The sequence below is a fragment of the Balaenoptera musculus genome, chromosome 9 (genome assembly GCF_009873245.2).
Source record: "Balaenoptera musculus isolate JJ_BM4_2016_0621 chromosome 9, mBalMus1.pri.v3, whole genome shotgun sequence".
NCBI lineage: Eukaryota > Metazoa > Chordata > Mammalia > Artiodactyla > Balaenopteridae > Balaenoptera > Balaenoptera musculus.
Genome location: NC_045793.1, coordinates 91,345,729 through 91,367,677, shown reverse-complemented (window position 1 = coordinate 91,367,677; position 21,949 = coordinate 91,345,729). Strand labels below are relative to the sequence as shown.

Here is a 21,949-nt window from a genome sequence, read left to right as displayed (position 1 = left end):
GTCTGTTTTCCTCCAACATAGAAAAAGTACACTTGGATGTTTTCTCTGAATCCTTTTCTTTTTCCCAGTGTGCTTATCTCATTATGATGAAGTGGTATTAGAGCTACCATAATAAAAATAATTGTTTTTAGTAAGAGTTGTCCAGTTTATTGATAAAAAATACTGTAAAATCGGGCCAATAAGACAAACCAAAAGGTTTGTTTTATTATTGCTTCCAGGCAGGGAATACATGTAGTCTTTTTTTTTCAATATATAGTTACTCATTTGTCTTTATCTTCTGGCCATAGCTGTCAAACATTTTTTGATCACTACCCAAGATAAATAACATTTTACATTGTACCCCATACATACTATATAAGCATTTATAAATATTTACACATATATAATTTTGTATATATAAAATATGCATCTATACACATGGTTTGAGAAAGTCCATTCTGTAGGTTCAGAAAGAGTTGCCTACACTTTGCCTGATGATAAATGTCTCCTGGACAAGTCAAAAATAGAGGTTCTTCAGACACTAATTCAGTGTTGGGTAGACTTTCTGAATTTGTATTTTTAACTTACAATAAAGGTTATTCCTCGTATTAGTCACTTTAGGCCGGGGGTTGAGGCCAGTGCAGGGGAAATTGCCCTCATCTTGAGCTGTGGCCTTCACTCTGAGGTTTGCTCACCAGGACCGGTGTCTGATGTTGCTGGGCACCGCAGTTTGCTGAGGCTTCGCCAGTTTTGCCTTTGAGAACTGGGTAAGAGAAGACTACCGGTCTGTTCACGGCCCTCCTGCAGTGACCCTGTCAATTTGAGACCGAATTTCTTATGTTAACAGACCTCAGTGAAACAGTTTTAGCCTTGCTTTTTAATTAAATTTCATTAAAAATCTTTATGGCATAAGTGAAGAACAAACAGAATCCTCTGACTCAAAGAAAAAAAAGAGAATCTTGAATTTTCATAAAATTGTAGGAAACTTAGTGCATCACTTTGAATTAGGATGTTACAATGCATAAGTGCAACCCAAGAACCAAAAATCTGTATGCTTTTATTATTTGATGGAAAAGATATTAAACATACTTCTTTACTTACTAAAAAATATAGGTAGACACATAATAGTCTCCTCTACCTTGTTGAGATTTTATCCAAAATTAAGTGTTACTTTAGGTTCAAAGTTCATCATCTCATATTACAAGCATTATCTCCTGTCATGGATGACATAATTAATATTAATGATTTTACATTTAGAGTCATTTCATTATAACCACCTCAGCTATAAGTAGCATTTAAACACCTTAGCCCAATAATTCTGATCCATTTGTTACTGAGATCATCTTGTGCAGATAGTATATTATGAAGTTTATATATGACAGTTCTCCCTTATTGTGTGGGTTTGATGTTCTATATATGGGAATATTCTGCATTGTTGAGGCTTCAGTATTTTTGTAATCTTTGCTATTTTAGGCAAGCACTTCCCTGCTTTGTAAAGAGCTTATGAAATATAATCTAGTATCCTTTCTCAGTTTCCTCTGGTAGTTATTAATCCTCTACCCATCCTTTACATGAAGGCATTCCCCCCAATGCTCTCTTCTCTGTTTTATATTTTCCATAAGTGGGAAACCTCACCCAGCTGTAAAGTTCTCTGTGTACACCATCATATCATAATACAGATAGAGGCAGTTTTATTTCTTCCTTTCTGGTCTTTATGCCTGTTTACCATGCCTTGTTTCACCTGCTAGGACCTCCAGTACTATGTTGCCTGGAGCAGGTGAGAGTGGACTTGTCTACTTGTTCTTGACCTGGGGGAAAGCACTCAGTGTTTATTTTACTACTTAAAGGAGGATATTTTAAACAAGTTCTTTTCTATTCCTGGTTTACTGAGACTTTTTAAAATTGTAAATGGTGGTGTTTCATCAAATAGCTTTTTCTGTATAAAATGATCATATGGTTTTACCTCTTTATTCTGTTAATACAATACAGGAATTTATTTTCAAATATCAAACCAACCTTGATCATGATGTATTAGCCTTTTATGTATTCTTGGATTTTGATTTACTTAATTTTTGTTAAAGTTGTCATAAGGATATTGGTATATAGTTTTCTCTTTTTGTAATTCTTGTCTGGTTTTGGAAGTGTTTCCTCCTTTTCTATTTTCTGAAAGAATCTGTGTAGAATTTGTATTGTTTTCTCCTTAAATGCTTAGTAGAATTCACCAGTGAAGCCATCTGGGCCTGTATTTTTTTGTAGGAAGTTTATAACTACAAATTTAATTTGTTTGATAGATGCAGGACTATTCAGGTTATCTTTTTTCTGGAGTGAGCTTTGATACTTTGTGACTTAAGGTATTTTTCTATTCATCTAAGTTATCTAATTTGTCAGAATAATGTACATAATATTCTCTAACTGTCCATTTAATGTCTATAGGACCTATAGTGATAACCTCTTCTTCATTTTTTATACTGATGATTTGTGTTCTCTTACCTGTTTTTTTTCTTTATCAGTCTAGCTGTGGGTTTATCAATTTCATTGCTCTTTTCAGAGAACCAACTTTTGGCTTTATTAATTTTCTCTACTGTTTGTCTTTCTATTTCACTGATTTCTGCTTTTGTCTTTTTTTACTTCTTTTTATTTATTTATTTATTTATTTATTTATTTATTTATTTATTTATTTATTTATTTATTTATTTATTTCTGGCTGTGTTGGGTCTTCGTTTCTGTGTGAGGGCTTTCTCTAGTTGCGGCAAGCGGGGGCCACTCCTCATCGCGGTGCGCGGGCCCCTCACCATCGCGGCCCCCTCACCATCGCGGCCCCTATTGCTGCGGAGCACAGGCTTCAGACGCGCAGGCTCAGTAATTGTGGCTCACGGGCCCAGCCGCTCCGCGGCACGTGGGATCTTCCCAGACCAGGGCTCGAACCTGTGTCCCCTGCATCGGCAGGCAGACTCTCAACCACTGCGCCACCAGGGAAGCCCTTTTTTTACTTCTTATTTTGGATTTTCTTTGCCTTTTTTTGTTTGTTTTTTTGAGACCTTATACCATTGATTTTTAGACCCCCCCCCCCAAAAATTTAAAGTTGTAAATTTCCCTCTAATTTTGTTATGTTGTGCTTTTATCTTAATTCAGTTTGAAATATTTTCTATTTCCTTTGTGATTTCTTCTTTGATTCATGGTTTTTTCTTTTAATTTCTAATTTTTTGTGGTATTTCTAGATATCTTATTGTTTTCTTTTTTTTAATCACTCTTTTTATTGAAGTATAGTTGATTTACAATGTTGTGACATTAATTTCTAATTTAATTCTGTTACCATCAGAAAACATATTCTGTATGATTTCAGTCCTTTTTATTGAGTATTATGGCCTAGCATGTGGTCTGTCTTGATGAATGAACCATGTGTGCTTGACAAAAACATGTAATCTTCAGTTGTTTAGTATCATTCTGTAAATATCAATTAAGGTGTAGTGATGTGTTCAGATTTTTTATACCTCTACTGGTATTTTATGTAGTTCTATCAATTGCTGAAAGATGGGAATTAGAATTTTCTGTGATTGTGAACTTGCTTATATCTCCTTTTCATTCCATTGATTCTTGACTCCTCCGTTTTGAAGCTCTATTACTAGTTGTGTTGAAGCTCTGTTATATAAGTATTTATCATTTTTATGCCTTCTGATGAACACCCTTTGTCATTTTGACATATCCTTCTTTAGCTTTAATACTTACTGTCATGCATTGTTTTATCTGATATTAATTTAACTACTCTATCTTCTTCTGAACATTTACTTTCAACTCCTCTGTGTCTTTATTTTTTTCAATACATCTCTTGAAGACAGTATACAGTGGGTCTTGCCTTTTTTCTGTTCTGATAATCTCTGCCTCTTAATTGGAGTGTTTAATCCATTAACATAGTATAATTATCAATAAGGTTTTATTTAGGTATATAGTTTTATTATTTGTTTTTTGTTTGTCCCCTCTGTTTTATTTCCTCTTTTCCACCTTTGCTGCCACCTTTTGGATTATTTGATTATTAATTATTTTTTTAAATTTCATTTTAATTTATTTATTAGATTTTCACCTATACCTCTTCTTCATTTTCTTTTTAGTTGTTCTTGTGTGGATATATGCATCCTTAACTTTCCACAGTCTTTTAGAGTTAATATTGTACTGTGTCACATAAAATATAGAAACTTTGCATTTACTGAAGTACATTTACATCTAATTGCATGTAGTGTAATTTTTTTAGTTTAACATTTCCATTTTGGTTCTTCTTTACATTTTCGGTCACTCTGCTGAGATTTCCTATTACTTTATTTATTATGGGCATTTTTTTCTCTACCTCACTGAGGTTCTTGCCTGATAATTGTAGAGTCTGGATCATTTCACAGTTGGCAGCTATTGATTGTCTTTTCTCTTTACAATTGACATCTCCTAGCTTTTTGTATGAGTCATTTTAATATATCCTAGACAATGTGAGCGTTGTGTTGTATAGACTCAGTATTTTTATATATTGCTCCTAAAAATGTTGACCATTGCTTTAGCAGTTAATTAGCTTGTTTAGACTCAAATTGTGTACTGTCAAACCTGCAGTTGGCTGTGTCTCAGATCTCAGCATAGTTCTTTAAGCCTTAGTTGCAAGCCATTTGTAGTTTGCCTTGCACACGCATGGTCAAGCCAGCTGAAGACTAGTGCTGAGTTCACACATAGAAAAATAGGCTTTCTTCTTCTCTGGCTCTCTCCTTTCTGAGGTTCCCCTCTCACTCTCCAGCAGCCCTGGTTGAACCAGGGCCCCTTCCCCTTGTTCCTTTGACCTGAAAGAATGCAGGTTTGGTTTGGTTTGGTTTTTCTCTCAGAGTTTTAGCCACCCAGCCTTGCCACTACCATGACTATAGTCACTCTCAGGGCAGAATCACAAAAAAGGGAAGACTCAGTCTCTTCTGGTTGCTATATATTTATACACCCCTCTAAAACTAATTGCATTTTTCTATCTCCAGAAGCCTCCAGTAGGTTTTTTTGTTTTGTTTTTGGCATTTTTCCATGATTATTTGTAGGAGGATCTGTAGTTAGGTACTCACTCCTTCATACTAGCGTAGAAAAGTTGCCCTTCCTTCTTGAAATCTCCTATTTATTTTCACCGTATTCCAGGATCTCTTCCTACTTCTCTGCCCAGTGGCAACGTATTGATATAACCAAAAGCTCATTGGAGTCGAATGCACCTAGAAAATCCCAGCTCTTCTACTTGATGGCTTTGGACAACCTCCTTAACTTGACTTTAGTTTCCCTATCTACAAATTACTTTAGGTTCCACATCTGTAAGTTAGAGATTTTTGTAATTCTTAGAGGAAGGAATAATTGAGTTTTCAGTGGGATGATTACTTGTGAAGCCCATAGCACAGTATCCAGCACATGACCTATACTAAATACGTGCTATTACCCCTCTTAATCCGTCAAAGTTTCCTCTTCTGGATGACCTTAAAATAGCATTTGGCCTTATTCTACAAATCATCCTCTGGGATCTCATTGACTCTTTTGGCTTCATCTCCCTTCTTAAAAGTCAAAGACAACCATATCTAGGCAAAACTTGCCAGAAACTACAGCTGTAAAGATCTCAGCACCTACTGGATAGCCCATGTGGATTTCCTCATAAGTCCTTCAAACTCGTGTCCAAAACTGAACTCATTATTTTCTCCCTCCGTCCCTAAATCAGCCAGCTGCTTCTGCATTTACACATTCAGTTGATAATGCCACCAAGTCATTAAAGAAAAAAAAATCTGAGTGTACCCTTCAGTCTTTACATTCCGTATTTCTCACATCTGATTCCCAAGTCCTCTGTTTCCTTTCCCAGTGTCTCCACCCTGTCTCCTCATCTCTGTTCCTGCTGCCTCTGATTTGGTTCAGGCACTCACCACTTTGCATCTATACTCCTACTGTATCCTCCTGACTTTAGTCTAATTTATCTACTCTGCTGTCCAGCATGATTTTTCCCCAATTCAAAGCTTTAACCACGTTTTTTTTTCTTCATTGCTTAAAACCCATTGTTGGTTTCCTAGTCCCTTCAGGATATATTCCCGTCTCCTTAGCAGCCCGCGCAGAGTACGTCTGCTCTCTGTCTCTGTTCCACATAGGCAGCCACCTCATACTCTGTCTGTGTTGAACACCTGCAGTTCCCCAAATGCGTCAACTTCCCCAGGCTCCTGTGCCTTTGACATATGGCCCCCACCAGCCTCCCACCCTCCCCCAACACACACACTTGGTTCTTAACCCATTTTGATCTTTGAAATTCAGTTCACGCAACACCTTTTGTTTTTTAAATCCTTTCAGTATAAGTTGGGTGTCTCTCCCATGTTCCCGTAGCACTCTGTAGAGCACTGATATCACTACAACTTGTTACCTTTTGTCACTAGATTGTGAGCTCCCTGAGGGCAAACTGTAAGTGCCTACACACACACACACACACACACACACACTCCTTCTCTCTTTTTTTTTTGTTTGTTTGTTTTTGTTTGTTTGTTTTCATCCTTTATTTCAGTAAGGAGAGCCAAGGGATTGAGGGGAGAGGGCTTAGAGAGAAAATGCGGAGCGCATGTCTCCCTCAATCCTGTATGCATGTTTATTTTTATCGGAGATTAAGGGCTGGAGATGACGTTTAGGAATTTAATGAATAAGGGTCCTATTTAACCTTTTCTCGCTGATTTCAGTCATTTGTATGAGCCAGAGTCATCCATCTTCATTGTATGTAATCATGACTGAAGCACATATAATATACTTAAAATTTAGATTTTGAATGTTTACTGAGGCCCAGTCATATTTTCACACTAAAAACTTATAACTAAGGCCTAGGGTCTTATATAACCTAATTGATAATTATACCTCACAGGAGAACAGTTTCTCAACCTTAGCACTATTGATGTTTTAGGCTGGGTAGTTCTCTGTCGTGGGGGACTCTCTTGTGCACTGCAGGATGTTTAGCAGCGTCTCTGTGCTCTGTCCACTAGATGCTAGCAGCAAACCCTTACCCCACCCCGGTCGTGACAATCAGAAGTGTCTTGAAACATTGCCAGATGTCCTCTGGGGAGCAAAACTGCCCCCAGTTGAGACTCACCGCTGTAGAACTCTAAATAGAAATCTAATCCATGAAAAGGCTAACTGTTTTGCCCTCTAAGAATCACTGATATATTTATTATATTCAGTCTGGTCAAAAGCATATGATGTTGTTCCAATTTTGAAGAATTACTTTTGGTCTTGCCTCAGTCTTTTCAGAAACTTTAAAAAATGTGTTCCGCAAGAGGGAGGGGATGTGGGGATATATGTATACGTATAGCTGATTCACTTTGTTATACAGCAGAAACTAACACAACGTTGTAAAGCAACTATACTCCAATAAAGATGTTAAAAAAATAATATAAAGAATAAATGAATGGAAATTAGAAAAAAAAAAGTGTGTTCATGTGATCTTTGCTTTATAAGTGGCACTACCCCTCTCTTCTTCTTTCTCCAGGGGTTCATTTGAGCATTAAACTTTTTGAAAATATGAGAAAAGTGGTGGAGTTGAAATTTTTCAGTGCCATGTTCTACATATTTTAAGCTTTAAAAATCATTACTGACAGCAGTTAGGAGAAGAGCAGACTTCTGTTGGGTATTATAGTTAAACTGTATATAGTTTGAATTTGATACAATGTGAAAACTTTTAGTCAAAATGCTTCTCATATTTCAGATTCTTTTGTGTTTGATCTATTTAAAGTTTGCCTCTCCTTAATTTAATCTTCTTTTCAGGCGGTCCATGTTCTTATGGGAAATGCTGTGCAACCCTTGCTGACTTCCGTGGGAGATGCTATAGAGGCCATCATCATCACTATGCATCAAGAAGATTTTTCTGGGTAATGACTTCCAACCAAAGTTTTCACTAACCTTCAGTACATTTGTTTTTCATTCCCACCTCCACCTCTACTCCCTAAGTCTCTACCAATCTAGAACCTTGTTCCTCTTGTGATGGGGTTGGCCTCCATCCTTATCCTACTTTATTCGTTGAGCACCATTAGCAGATTAAATTTTTTCAGTTCTTCTTGTCATCATTTCTCTCCTGTCATTGAAACATGGAACCAGTAACATCTGCGGGACTCAGCTTGGCACTTCAGGACATTTGGTACCATCTCCTCTTTGCAATTATATCTTTTTCCTTACTTCTCACAAATAGGCTGTACTTGAGCCTCTGGTATTGGCATGGTATTCCTTGTATAAAATGTCCTGCCTCTGTCACTCTGCTAGTCCGATTCCTGCTCTGGTTTTGAGGGCAAGGTCCTGCCCAACCCCCTGCAAAGATGATTTTCCTTTGTCAGAGTCTTGTGGCAGTCTAATCTGGTCATGTCACTCCTAGCCATAAGCACTTTGGTATTATACCACAGTTCTTTCATATGTGTACTACTTATCCATATCATGTGTGTCTTGAGAATAAGAATCATAGTTCCTAGCTTAGTGTTTACTGAAATCTTTTTAAGTAAAGTAAAATGGTTTTGACTTAGTGTATTAGAAAACTGTGGAGAATTTGAAATAGTTATTTGCACATGCTTAGTGTGATTTTTTAAAAAAACTTAACCATACTCTAGAGCTAAATATTCATATATTAGTGTAGATATGTGTTTTTTATTCCTAGTTCATAGTTAGTTACTATTTTTTAACTGCCCTGTTTCTTTATGTTCATGTTGTTTAATAGTGTATCTACTTTATTAAATTTCTAGCCACTAGTCTAGCTGTTCGTAGAAAAATTATGTGATTATTACACTGTCTTTTAATTTTTCAAATCATTTATTATTTCATTTACAAAGTATCTTTTGAAAGGTGAAAAGGTCAGTCTCTATTTTTAATAATGGTATGAAGCACAGAAGGGTAAAGTGGATTCTACACAAAAATGCTGTAGTATTTGGAGACAGGAATATAAAACTGCTGATTACCACTATTTGGGAGGAAATGAATTTTGTTCAGAAATGATCTGAAATGTCCCAGTTAGACCAATCATCAGTGCCTCTGAGAAGGAAGCAAAACTGGAGTGATTTTTGAAGGCTTGTTCTAATGAGTGGTCAGGTACTTACTTGAGTAATTGTATTGATGAGCCACAGCTGGTGCCTGCAGCTGACACATTAGACATTAAAAGTTGTTTTCCCAAGTAGATATGTTTTTATTAGTTTGCTTAAATACTAGTGAGCCAGATTGGTTCTTTAACTGACAGGTTGCCACAGGTATGCGGCATTATTTTAAGAGGTATAACATTGTCCTCAATTTTTTTCCCCAAATGGCCATTAATGGCTCCACTTCAGCTCACTCTCTCTGTACAGCAGACATTTGAGGTTCCACTGAAAGTTATTTTCCATACATGGCAGTACAGGAGTGTGGAGCATTCATGGCAGGAATTTTCCCACTTTCTAGAACCTTGTTATTAGTAATTCTGTCATGTCATTTCATATATGTATGGCTTATATGAAATATAAGGTGACATTGGATGAAACTATTCAGCAAGTGGAATCACTTTTACAGTAGGGCCATCTTCCGGGATCACACTTGGAAAAATAATAATGAATACCTGCCCCTCCAAGCCCTTCACACCTATTCATGGTAAAAGGAATAAATCAGGTTTACCTTCTAGGCCAACCTTATTTGTAGTATGATTACAGAATCCCCTGCTAATTAAAAAGTAATCCTCAACACACTTTCCTGGTATTTTAAATGTATTTAGTGGGACCTGTGTGTTTCTTTCCAAATTAGATAAAGCTTAAATTGTAAATGTCTGACATAGTACATTGATTGAAATTCTGTTATTTAATGTAAAATGACTCGTGTCTGATATCAGCTTTGCATGGGAGAGGGAAGTCAGTAACAGTAGGAGGACCCTAGATCCTTGAAGTGGTGGATGAGCACCTCTGAGGAGGGGAGAACACACACTGACCCCAGAACGACTGGTGCCGCTTCTCAGGCGTTGTGTTTGTTTAGTTCCTTCTGCCTTCTGCCTCTGTATGCGGGCTCTCATGACAAAGACCGTGACATTTCTGCTCACTTTATCAGTTGAGAACCTCTTACTAAAAGGTTTGACATAACTGGGAAAACTGAGCTTTAGCAATTGCCAAGCAAGGTTTATATTCTAGTAAATTTAAGTCAAACTTCTAATCCATGCTGAGAATTGATAATACATATTTCAGAATTTTTCTAATAGATCATTTTAGTATATAATTTTCTAATCCTCAAGGAAATCATATCTCCTAACCAGATTAGAATTCTTGAAACAATCCTCCAGAGTAGTACCAAGATAATGACAGTGCTTTTGATAAAGCATAAGATTAGAAAGGGATTGGTACCTTTTTTTTTTTTTTTTTTAGCCTAGCCTTTTGGACTGACAAAACCTGAATAAAGATAGGCCATGATGGTCTGAATCTGGCAAAACCAAACCCCACGTGAAGATTGCCATCTCTTACTAAGGCTGTCCCTGTACTCTGTACCAAGCAGCATTCCACCCTATGATATTGCAAACAGCAGTGTTCCACCATGCCCCCCTCAATGGCCTTGCCATAGTTAGGACATTCTTTCTTACACCTGAACAAAGTTCCTGCTGGAACGTAGCATGCTTTCTCTATTTCTATCTGCTCTCTGGATGTGGAAGACCTTTGGTTAGCATCCCATTTATAATAACCATTGCTGTATTTTAAAATAATTAAGTTCACCTCATTCTCTTGCTCTAGGCATTTGAATCATATCTGTTGTTCTTCCCTAGACCATTGCCAATTTCTCTGCATCATTCTCAGAGTATGATTTATTTTTTGAAAAAAGATTCAGCATTATATAGCCAGTGATCTCACTGGCTCGCTAATTAATATCAGGTGATTTCTAATTTTGGCATAACTCTTCTTTCCTATAAATATTGCACATTCTTTTCATATATTCTTTAAAGAGCAATTATAAACACTTATAAATTATAAATAGTATTTCATGGAGCATCAGCTGGCATCATCTGTTGATCCAAATTAAAGCCTTTCCAAACATCATCTGGGAGGAAAAAATTGCATACCATGTGTATTGTTACATAACCAGTTCCACAGTCAGAATTCTACTATTGGACTGATTGGATTAAATAGCACAAGAGCAGAGATATCTTTGCCAAGAATCTGTTTGGGGAAGGCAGCATTTTCTGTTGCTACAAAGTGTAAGATCCTATTTCAGTATCTAATATTGATTTATTCACTAACCAGGCAAACCACGTGAGTGGATGGAGAGTCGTAAAGCTGGAAGAGACCTTGAGAGGTCAGAGTGCATAAGGCACTTCTGCAAATCATCCAAGACAGATGGTTGTCTGTTTCATTTTTAATAGTCTTTTGGTACATGGATTCCAAGATTCTTTCAGTCATCTTCCTAGCATCCTAAAACAGTCTTTAGAATATAATCTAAACATTGTTTTATGCTCTTTAACTTTTAGCAAAAATAAACAATGCCTTTCTTACCTTTAAAGTAAAAAATTGCTTAGGAGTGAAATAGCAGGCAGAGGGGGAGACAAATATCAAATAGTGCCTTTTAGTGTACTGGCTGATTTTTTCTTTTGCAGATCATTACCCAGTTCAGAAAAGCCTGATGTTCCCTGTTCTCTCTACATGAAGGAGCTTCAAGGTTTTATTGCCAGAGTTATGAGTGACTACTTTAGACACTTCGAATGCTTGGATTTTGTCTTTGACAACACTGAAGCTATTGCCCAAAGAGCCATTGAACTTTTTATCCGAAATGCCAGTCTCATAAGACCTCTTGGTGAAGGTGGGAAAATGCGTCTTGCTGCTGATTTTGCACAGGTAAATTGATGCATAGCTACAAAGGGGAAAATGTTTCAGCCTCAGTATTATCCATTAAATAAAAGACCATCTATGGTCTTCAGTTTTTTAACTGAAGAAACTTTTTAACATGAAAAAAGTAAATCTAAACCTAATTGGTAAAAAAGGAAAGAATTTAAAGATACTTTCATACCAGCTTTTTTTACTTTGTCTTTAACAAAAGGATCATCAGTCATCTTTGATATTTCAAGGTTAAGCCAAGTAGTTTGTTCCACAGTAGAGCAGCATTTCCCATTTTTACATAACATGGGGCTTTCTCACTATTTTATTATCCCACCAGGTCAGTACTGATAAGAATAATTGATTAACCTTGTTGGAAAATAATATAGACAATGAAATTTATCCTTCAAACAGTAGAAAGGGGCTGTCTGTTGTCATGTAAAGAGAAAGATCTCTGACACATGCATGGTCCTCCAGGGCGGTGTTCTAATTCATTTAGAAGCACAGAGGACCAGGTGAATTATTTGATCCCCCTCTGTTAAATAAGAGTACCTTTCTTGTGCATGGCCACCTTGAAGTCATTCCACGCTATCTGATGTGAATGAGGTAGAGTCACATTAAAATAGCAGAACCATTATCAGCTCTTATAGAAAGGTTTTTTTCTTTGTCCTTTAGACAGACTTTTTAAAAGCCTTATAAATATAGTATCAGAGGCAGAGAATAAACACCTCATACATCCACTTTCATTAAAAAAAGATTCAGAAACAATTCATATTTACATAGCATGTCAAAGGTGAACTTATTTTTTAAGCCTTTGAAAGCTGTTAGCTTTACTAGTCTAAATAGTTATTCGAATGGATTATTCCTAGCGGTGTGCCAGATCCTTCCTGTTTGTAAAGATAGACAAATTGTAGTGTCCCTCTTTATTCCTGTGTGTATCTGGGAGCAAGTCTTGGTTCATTATTCCTACTCCGAGGAAAGGATGTGGCGGGCTGCTTGTACCAGGCGGTGGTTGTAGGCGCTCCCTCATACCTGACAGTTACAATGAGGAACAGGTACATATCATAATGTTTCAAGAGCCAGGCTCTTTGCATATTAACTGGTCTCGAATTAGTCATTTTCATCCCCAAATGATATGCCTGAGACCACTAGGTCAGAGTAAAGAGCCTTCCTTTGTGAAATATGCCTTTAGTAACCTCAGCATGAAAATTGGAGGTAAATGTTGCCATTCGTGTGGCTTCTTTTACCCTTCCCGTTTTTATCAACTTAGTTTTCAGGCACCTGTACGTTCTGTTGTTACAGGTGAATTCTGTATATTGTCGTACTTGTCCCTTTCTGGGATTACAGGCTGCTTATCAAAGCGAAAACACAGTGATGTACCAAGACCTGCTCTTGTTAAAAACACTGTGAGCTGAACTCAAATGGGTGTCTGTTCTTCTTTCCCCCTTTCCTCCTTCATTTTGTTTTTCTTTTCCTATCCTCTTCTTTCCCTGGGCTCCCTCCCCCACCCGTTTATTTGCATTCTGCTCCAGCTGGTTCTTGAGTCACTTTCCTGGAGGCAGCACTTCAAGTCCAATTAGAGCGGCAGCCGAGCAGGAGATGGCCAAAATGAGAGTGCTGTGGGAAGAAGGCTTTTTGTTTTTGTTTTTATTTTAATGCTATGTGACCTTGTGAGTTTTGAAAGCTGGAGAGCATTGTCCTGTGACCCTTGCTACCACAGCTGGCACCTGTTCAAAATAAGTAGCATCCAGGGGCAGGGTTGAGCTCCCACCTTCCTTAAAACCGCACATTCAGGATTTTATTTGGCATTCCTTCTTTCTGAAGACATGTTGCCTGTAAACCAAACCTTTCCCCAGGTCCCTTCCCTTAAGGTAAATGAAACTCATCAGTCAATATCACTAACTTATGCTCCAGGGCAGCCTCCGTTTTCCATTTCTTACTCGGTGTTAAGAGTATCCTTTGCAGGCCGGCAGTGACACTGGGTGCTGCAGCCTCCGTGGGGCTGATTGCTTGGTTCACTTCGGGGTAGTGTCCCTGTTTCAGAACCTCGTGCCACTCACTCTGCGGCTGCTTCCCCGGCCCTGTGGGTCGTGGGCGCAGGAAAGACAGGTGCCAGCACTTCTGAAGTTAGTCATGGTCGTGACCAGTAGCTTTGGCAAGTATTATCCAGCTGTTATATCTTCCCCCCATATTTTAAAAACATTAAAGTGAATTGAGGGCTTTTGTTTCATTTGATGTGGTTTCTTCCCACAACTGCAGTTATGTGGCATTGTACCTCGGGATTCGTACTTGGTTGCATTTTTCTGGGGTGAATCAAAACCCTGAGATGGCATTGCCCTGACGTTTATATTCATGACGGGCATCACCTGGGACTAGAAAGCCTTTTGGCTGCCTCATTACTGAAAGTTCTACCGATTTGTATTCAAAATTAAACAAAGCCATTGAGGCCATTGGAATCAAGACCACACAAATCCTCTATGGGTTTAAAAAGAGTTCTTGTGAAAAAAGTGCCTGCTTTTGTGGCATAAATAACAGAAAGAGAAAGAGCTCAGAAGATTCCAGTAGGGTAGGTTTGGTAATGCTGATTATTTGGCATAAAGTCCAGTTGCAAAGACAGGTGATGATATGTTTTAAAGATATCTGTAGGAATCCTAACTTCTCCCCACTGGTGTCGTTGCACAGGTGAAAGAGTATGTATTTGCAGGGAGCCATCTGGGGGGGCTCACGATGAGGGAAGTGCCCAACGCACACCCCCTAGGAATCAGGTCACGGGCATGAGGCGCTTTCCTCCTGGTAATTAATTCCCTACTGTGACCACATGGTCTCTGTGTTTACACTAATCACACAGCACTTCTAAAGCACTAAGCTGGTCCAAGGCCACTGGGGTTCTGCTGATTCAGAGTCTCTCTGGGGACTTGTCCATACTGCCCTCTGAGCCACACATTGCCCTCTGCCCCTCAGCTGTGTTTCTTTCCTGAGGGACAGGATGGCTTTTGACGTTGGCATTAAATCATTTACTCAGTGGCACTCTGAGCAGTTTCTCTTTATTTCTGGTGCCCTTGAAATACTATACATTTATATCTATTTTGCTTTTTGCCTGGAAGTATAAATTTAGGGAAGAACCCCAAATAATCAAGATTCTAATTCCTATTGCCTTTTCTCCTGAACAGTATCAGGGCAGGAATGCCCTGGGAGTATCCAAAGATGCCCTGTGGTTAACCAAATGTCTGCGGTGGGCACGGAGCAGCTATGTAATTAGTTCACCACGCCTGCAGCTGACTGTTCGTTCCCTCCAAACAGGAGAGCTGGAGAGAGGCAGTTGCAGATGCCATTTTTGTATCTACAGCTAATTGCAGAGTCACCTCCTCTAAAAGGAACATTCCTGCCCTTCAGAAACATGGCCTTTATTGTTTAATGGAACTCTGGCAGAAGAAGATGGTTTTTAGTACCCTAGAGGTCCTTGATGGATGAAAAATTTATTTTGAACATTTAACGTTTTGAAATTGTCCTATGGCATAGAAATCTGCAGTCATTTCTAGGTGACCCAGCCATTCAAGGTCATATTTTCTCATACCGTAATTTTTTCCTAGCCACTTATTTGTCTTACATTCAATCCTGCTCAAGTGCTAAGGCAAAGGTTGTTTGGTTTAATCTTTGAAAATGATGAAGCCCACTAGGGTAACTGAAAAAAAAAACTGACAGAAACATTTCATGAAAAATACTTCACATAATTTCAGTGTGTAAGAAACCGTTATAAGCACACGTGCACAGAGACACACACACAGTCATAGGTACGTGATAGCACATTTGTACTCTGCGCTGACTATAAAATAAATGCCACATTCTGTAGGAAACCAGAAGCTCCCATTGGGTGAATCAACAGATCCCAGGGAACAGCCCATCACCCAGTGCCTTCGAGAACACTGGGTCGAGGCCGCTCCCTTCTGCATTGTTGGCAAGAGTCTGACTTTTCTTCCTCAGATTTCTCTTTTTATTTACTTATTCTTTTGTATTTTAGAGACTTTGCTAATCATGTGAGGTTGGTTTCCCTCTAGAACCTACAGGGTATATACTGCGTCCTCTGTATGCTAGGAGAGAAATTCACCAGTCACGACTCACCCTTGAGACCATCTGAAGAAAGAAAGCTGCCCTGCAATTCTCCCCGACACTCAGTTCGTACATTTGATTTCACACTTGTCATTTCTCTTAATAGTAATCAGTATGTGTGTATGTGTGTCTATGTACCTCTCTTAAAATTTAGATGAATAAAAATTATATTGTTTAAATAAATATATATCCCCTTCTTTGATAAATTTGAGAGAGCTCCTCAGAGGCAAGACCATCTAATTCATCTTCTTATCCCCCTGTCTAGCTTGGTGCCTGGAGTCAAAAATGTTTCTCAGATGAGTGAGTGATTAGGTCGCCATGGTCTTCCAATGTCAAGGAGATTTGAACAGTTTTTCAGAAAGATGGCCAGCAAGACAGAAACCCCATTTTTCTTTCATATATTTTTCCTGAAGAAAGACGTTGATTTACCAGGGAGCAGCCTTTTCTCAGTCATTTTCTAAATTATTCTTTACCAGGGTCCTGTTTATAGCGAGTATAGAGAGATGGTTTATCATCTGAGTACCACATATGCAAAAATTTTGCATATGCGCTTGGTGGATAAAGAACAGGTAGCCTAAAACTCCAATTAATGACAAAATTTCCAGTCAAAGGAGGGAAATAAAGAGAAGTGAAAGTAGTAGTTGCTAAATTCTTCAGTCAGGAAACAAATTAATTCACTAACATTTAAAAGGGGGAAGTTTTTAAAATACGATAATAAGTGCTGACATTTAACAGGCACTTACTATATGCCGTGCACATAGTGCTTTGTGAAATTATCTATTTCACTTGCATAACTTTATGATAGGCATTACCTTCATTTCACAGATGAGGAAGTTGGAACGTAAAGAGGTTAAGTCCAGGGCCACACAACTAGTCGTTGTAGAGCAGAAATTCTGACACAAGTGTGCTGCCTCCAGAGTCAGTGCTTTTAACCCCCTGAGCCAGCCTGGTGAAAACGGTCATCATTTATGTTAATGTACAAAGGCTTGTGATGTCTGCTTAAAGTATAGCCACACAGGCAGGCTTGAAAACCTTCCTTTTTCTGATTTTTCAGTGGAGCAAAACAATCTAAACTTTCTCCTCTTACATAACAAAAAATGCTTTTCTCTTCTTGAAGGGAATTATCTTATGCCTCTTTAGTAAATAAATGCAGAAGTTATCTAAGCTCTTGCCTTTCAATAAATTTGACTTTCAAAACCTGCCTCACAGTGAAGATAAAATTTAAGTTTACTGCAAGCTACAACCTTCTGTGATCCAAGTGTGTCCCCAGTTCACTTCAAGATTCTGATGTAAAAAGCTGGGGATATCTTTTAATATTTCAGATGGAGCTGGCTGTGGGTCCGTTCTGCAGAAGAGTATCTGATTTAGGAAAGTCCTATCGAATGCTGAGGTCATTCAGGTGAGACATAATTCTGTTATCGCTGTTAATATAGCCATATCCCATTAGCAGATAAATCCTCTCCTATTCATGTTGATCTGTATGAAATTGCCATTATTCAACCATTTTGTGATGTACAAAAGTGGCATTTGAAAGTTATTCTTCAAACCAGAAATTTATATAGTGTTACATGCGATGACTAGTGTATGTATGTATGTCTGTGTATGTGTTAGTTTTGAGTTGCAGTTCATAAGATTGAGCTGGTAAATTTTTTATTATGCTCTTTCTAGGGGGATTTTATTTTTTTATTCTCCATTCTTACAGAAATATATTGAGTAGTAATATTAGGCAGTTCATAATTTATAGATGTCTTTTTCTGAAAGTATTATTGGTTCATTTATCATTTCCAATCCAGTCTACTTCTAAAAAGGTCACAAGTTGCATTCCCTAACAAAACTATTAAATAGAGTATTAGAAGAACTGAGTTTAGTGGTGAAATGCAGGGAATGACTGTAAATGTAGTAGATAATTTAGGCTAAAGATGGCTAATGCAATTGAGCACAAAATTTGGGATTGAGCTTACTAGAAACCAGTTCAAAAAGAAAAACAATGAGTTAATTCAAACTCATGATCTAAGAATATACCAATTTAACAGGAAAATCCTTTTCAGTGCTGAATACTTAGACCTTTTACCAACTCAAATTTTAAAGACTTGAATAGCTTAATGACTAGGTCTTAAGTATCAGATTTTAGAAGATAAAAGGATGTTGTTCATACGGCTGTTTTTTCAGTAAGCCAAACTTCCCAAACTTTTTCACATCATGGCACACATAGAAAATATATACATATAAAACGATGACCAACCCTGAGGGCCAAGGGGATCAACATAATACTTATAACCATTTTCTGACCACAGCATACCAGATGGGAAACCTTGATATCAGCTCTCCATAATATCCAAAAGCATAATGGTTTTTGAATGTTTCTTTATAAAGATAGGTAAGAGAGTCCAGGCATGTGGCTTTCTATAAACTGACTCAGTACTAGAAACTAGAGTAATCAAGAAGCAGTATGTTCTTTAAAAGATTGCTTCACTCTCTTATGTCATCCAAGATTTTGGTAGAAAATTCAAGTGTAATGAACCCAAGGTTGTTGATTGAAAGGGAAGACTTATCCTTTACTTTGCCTGTGAGTAACTGGCAGTGATTTTTTTTAATGCCAACACAGGAGTCTGAAATATTTTTCTCAGATGCCCATCTGAGTTGGATTTCAAAAAAACTTAAAGTGGGATCACAAGTGTTTTCAGATACCTTCTTTGGATTAGCTCAAACCTTTTATAAAGTATTTAAATATTTTGGAAGCCTTAGGGTTTGGCACTACCAAATATGGACAAGTCAAAAGATTAAGAGGTACTGAGTAACCGATCCACCAGTCATCTGTATGTACCATAAAAATAACCTTAATAAAACTCTTGTAAAGTCACTTACTTTGAGTATGATGGTAACACGGCAATCCCGGTTGGATGATCAAATACTGCCCTGAGTAACAGAATCTTAGCATGTTGAGGGATATCAACCAACTAGTTATTTTAAAAGGCATGGGAAAAGCTGTGATTAGGGATTTGCTATTTTAAGATTAGACTATTATTTTTGATAGTGCTGGCTCCCATGTTTAGTTGTTTATTCCACGTGTATGTATTAAAATAGTGCTTATCTTATTTGCTGAGGCAAGACGGCCTTTATCCAAGTGCTTTTTTTTTTTCCAAGTGCTTTTAAAGTTGTGTCACAGTATGGAGATACACATTCTAAGGTTTCACATAAGAACAGTTCTATTTTAATTCATTTAAGATTTTCTGTCAACCCTCCCAGTTTTCACATGAAAGAAGGACTCTTTAAAGGAGCGTTTAAAGTTTGAATAGTGACACCTTCTAGTATCTATTTATGGAATAAAAAATTAATGATTGGTTAGTGTATAATATTTTAAAATCCTTTGTTTTTTATAGCTAGCTTCTCTCATGGGGCAATGGTCAATCTTAGATGTGTTTCCAGAGTTTCACCCTGACTCACATTAAGAGAGATTTTATGTTACCATCTGGCATATACTTGCATACAAGTACACTCAAACCCAGGCACACACACATGCACACACACGTGTGCCATGAAACACTAATTACTCTCACTTCATGTGATATTCTCTGACATTTCTTTTTCATTTGGTTGGTTATTTTAACCCATTTAATTGGTTTCATGACCCACTAATGTTTTGCATCCCATGGTTTCTCACCTTTTTCACAGGGCCCTCTATTTTTTTTTTTTTTTTATTCATTTATTTATTTTTGGCTATCGCGGCCTCTCTTGTTGCGGAGCACAGGCTCCAGACGCGCAGGCTCAGTAGTTGTGGCTCACGGGCCCAGTTGCTCCACGGCATGTGGGATCCTCCCAGACCAGGGCTCGAACCCGTGTCCCCTGCACTGGCAGGCAGATTCTCAACCACTGCGCCACCAGGGAAGCCCCACAGGGCCCTCTATTGTTGAACTTCAGCTGCTCTAGTGATAGGGGCAGAGTTTTGTCCCTTTCTCCATCTATAAAGATTTATGCCCTTTTCTCCTGGGATTCTGGTAACCCTGAGCTTCCTCCCGCACACCCCTCAGCTCCTAAGGCCTTGGCACATACATAATAAGAGTAATTGTGCTTTGCCTATGAAGACTTCTCCATATCTTGAATTCAGTGAAAAATTCTAACAGAGATTTATATCTATCAGCATATTCCTAAAGATATATTGAATGTACAGAAATCTCTCTGATTGATCCTAGAGCTTTCTCAGTTGTTTGAGAGGTCTTGGACACGATTTGATAAAGATGTTAAGATTAAGTGGATCAGGAAATAAAATGAAAGCGTAGTATATTCTGGGGTTCAAATCTAGCCCTAGTCTGAAAAGAAGGTTTCAGGTCCCATCTTTGGAGAAAAGGGATGTCAGTGCCCCCTGCCTCTGCCTGTATACATGGCCGGGAAAGGCCCCGGCTCCGCCAGCTTCTCGGCAGTTGTCGTGATTGACTTAGGACAGCTTCCCCATGTGGAGGTCCTACAGAGTCCCTTCCTAGAGAGGAGTGAGTCAATACAGAGTTGTCTTTATTCTCGTAACCCAGTTCTAGGCACTTTATTTGCTACCTGCAAAAACTTGTTAAGACATCTGTCTCTTCTCTAAAATTAGTCCTGAGCAGTTGCAGTGGCAGGGCCCATTCTTGTTAACCCTGCCGTCTGTGCTGTGTGCTGTGACAAGGAAAAGGTGTCGTCCAGTGGTCGTGTACGTAATTGACCTGGTCTCTTGTTCATGGGTCTCCTCCCTAAAGGTTCCGAGTCACATCAGCACCAGCTCAGTGGCAGTCAGTAGGAGATTGGCTAAATAAAATATGCCACATTCATAGGATCAAATATATGCAGCCGTTAACAAGTTATGTTGTTAGTTAATATCTAAGAATATGAAAAGTACTTCCTAATGCATTACGAAATGAAAAAGGCTACTAAACAGTATATATGGTATGGATCCCTACTATTTTTAAAATAATAGCATGTGTGTTTGGAGAGGAAAAATCAAGGATAAACATCAAAATGTTACCTTGGGAGAGTAGCATTGTTACTAGTGATTTTTCCTTTAGAGGTTTCCTATATTTTTGAAGTTCTTTGCTTTGGTTGTTTTATGTTTGTACTTCGAAAAGTCAACAAATATATTTAACAATCCCTCTTGCAGTGTTCCATCCATTTAAAAATAACAAGGGAGCCTAAAAATAATATAAAATATACTAAAACGTTATACAGTAAGGGTTGGGGGGCAAGAAAAACAGGCAGCCAAACAACCAAAAGCCCAGCAGGTTTAGAGGCAGGGGCTGCAGGAGGGGGCAGCAGGCCCAGTGCAAGGGAGGGTGACGGTGCCAGGCAGGGCGTCTCCAGCCCAGACCCCGGTGCAGCCTCCCCTCCCCCCTCCCCGGACGCCCCGGCCTTGGCAGGCGCACCCTCCCCTCATCAGGCAGCCACCCGCCACAGGGCACTTCTCTTGGACGTAATGTCAGTGGACTCTTTAATTAGGCTGGCAAGCCTCTTGCAGGCATTTACCTTTTACTGTCTACATGAGAGTTTCTCAGGCAGTGGCAATCTTTTACCCCGGAGAGGATGCTGCCTCAGAAAGCTGCCGACATTAGGGACTTGCCCCTGGGTGGTTTGTATTTGTACACAAGACCCACGAGGCCCTGTCCCTGTCCAGCCCTCCGCAGCATGACGGTGTCCCCCAAGAGGTGTCCGTGAGGGAGGTTACCTTCGCTCCACCTGGCCAGGGGCCTGTCAGCGCAGATCGTTGGGAGACAAAGGACAGAGAGAGCCACAGGCCCCTCACCGCCCGGGACACAGACCCTGCCTTCAGGCAGGCCCGCTTCCAGGGAACAGCCTGGTCCCTGGATTATATCCACAGCCTGCTCTGCTGGAAGCTTCCTTGGGTTTAGTGGAAGAGCACTGAGAGCTGTCAGGAGATAGGGGCTGTTCGGATGGATCTGTTAGCGTGAGGGGCCCGGAGAAGGAAGACCATTAGTAACTATAGAGCGTAGTGTTCACATCAGCAGTTTTCAGTTGGAGGAGTGGTGAGGGTTCCCGTGTCTACAGTTACCTCCGTGATCAACTGCCACTTGAGGTTCCGTGCA

The 21,949-nt window shown here is 38.8% G+C and overlaps 1 protein-coding gene across 1 annotated transcript in view; it reads left to right on the top strand.

Moving 5' to 3' along the window:
- The window catches only part of COG5 (component of oligomeric golgi complex 5), a 281,556-nt gene that overhangs the window by 245,798 nt on the left and 13,809 nt on the right, over window positions 1-21,949 (top strand). The window contains exons 17-19 of the mRNA XM_036862985.1: window positions 7,753-7,856; window positions 11,561-11,798; window positions 17,207-17,283. Of these exons, the coding sequence (XP_036718880.1) occupies window positions 7,753-7,856; window positions 11,561-11,798; window positions 17,207-17,283 (419 nt within the window). The remainder of the gene's footprint in view (window positions 1-7,752; window positions 7,857-11,560; window positions 11,799-17,206; window positions 17,284-21,949) is intronic.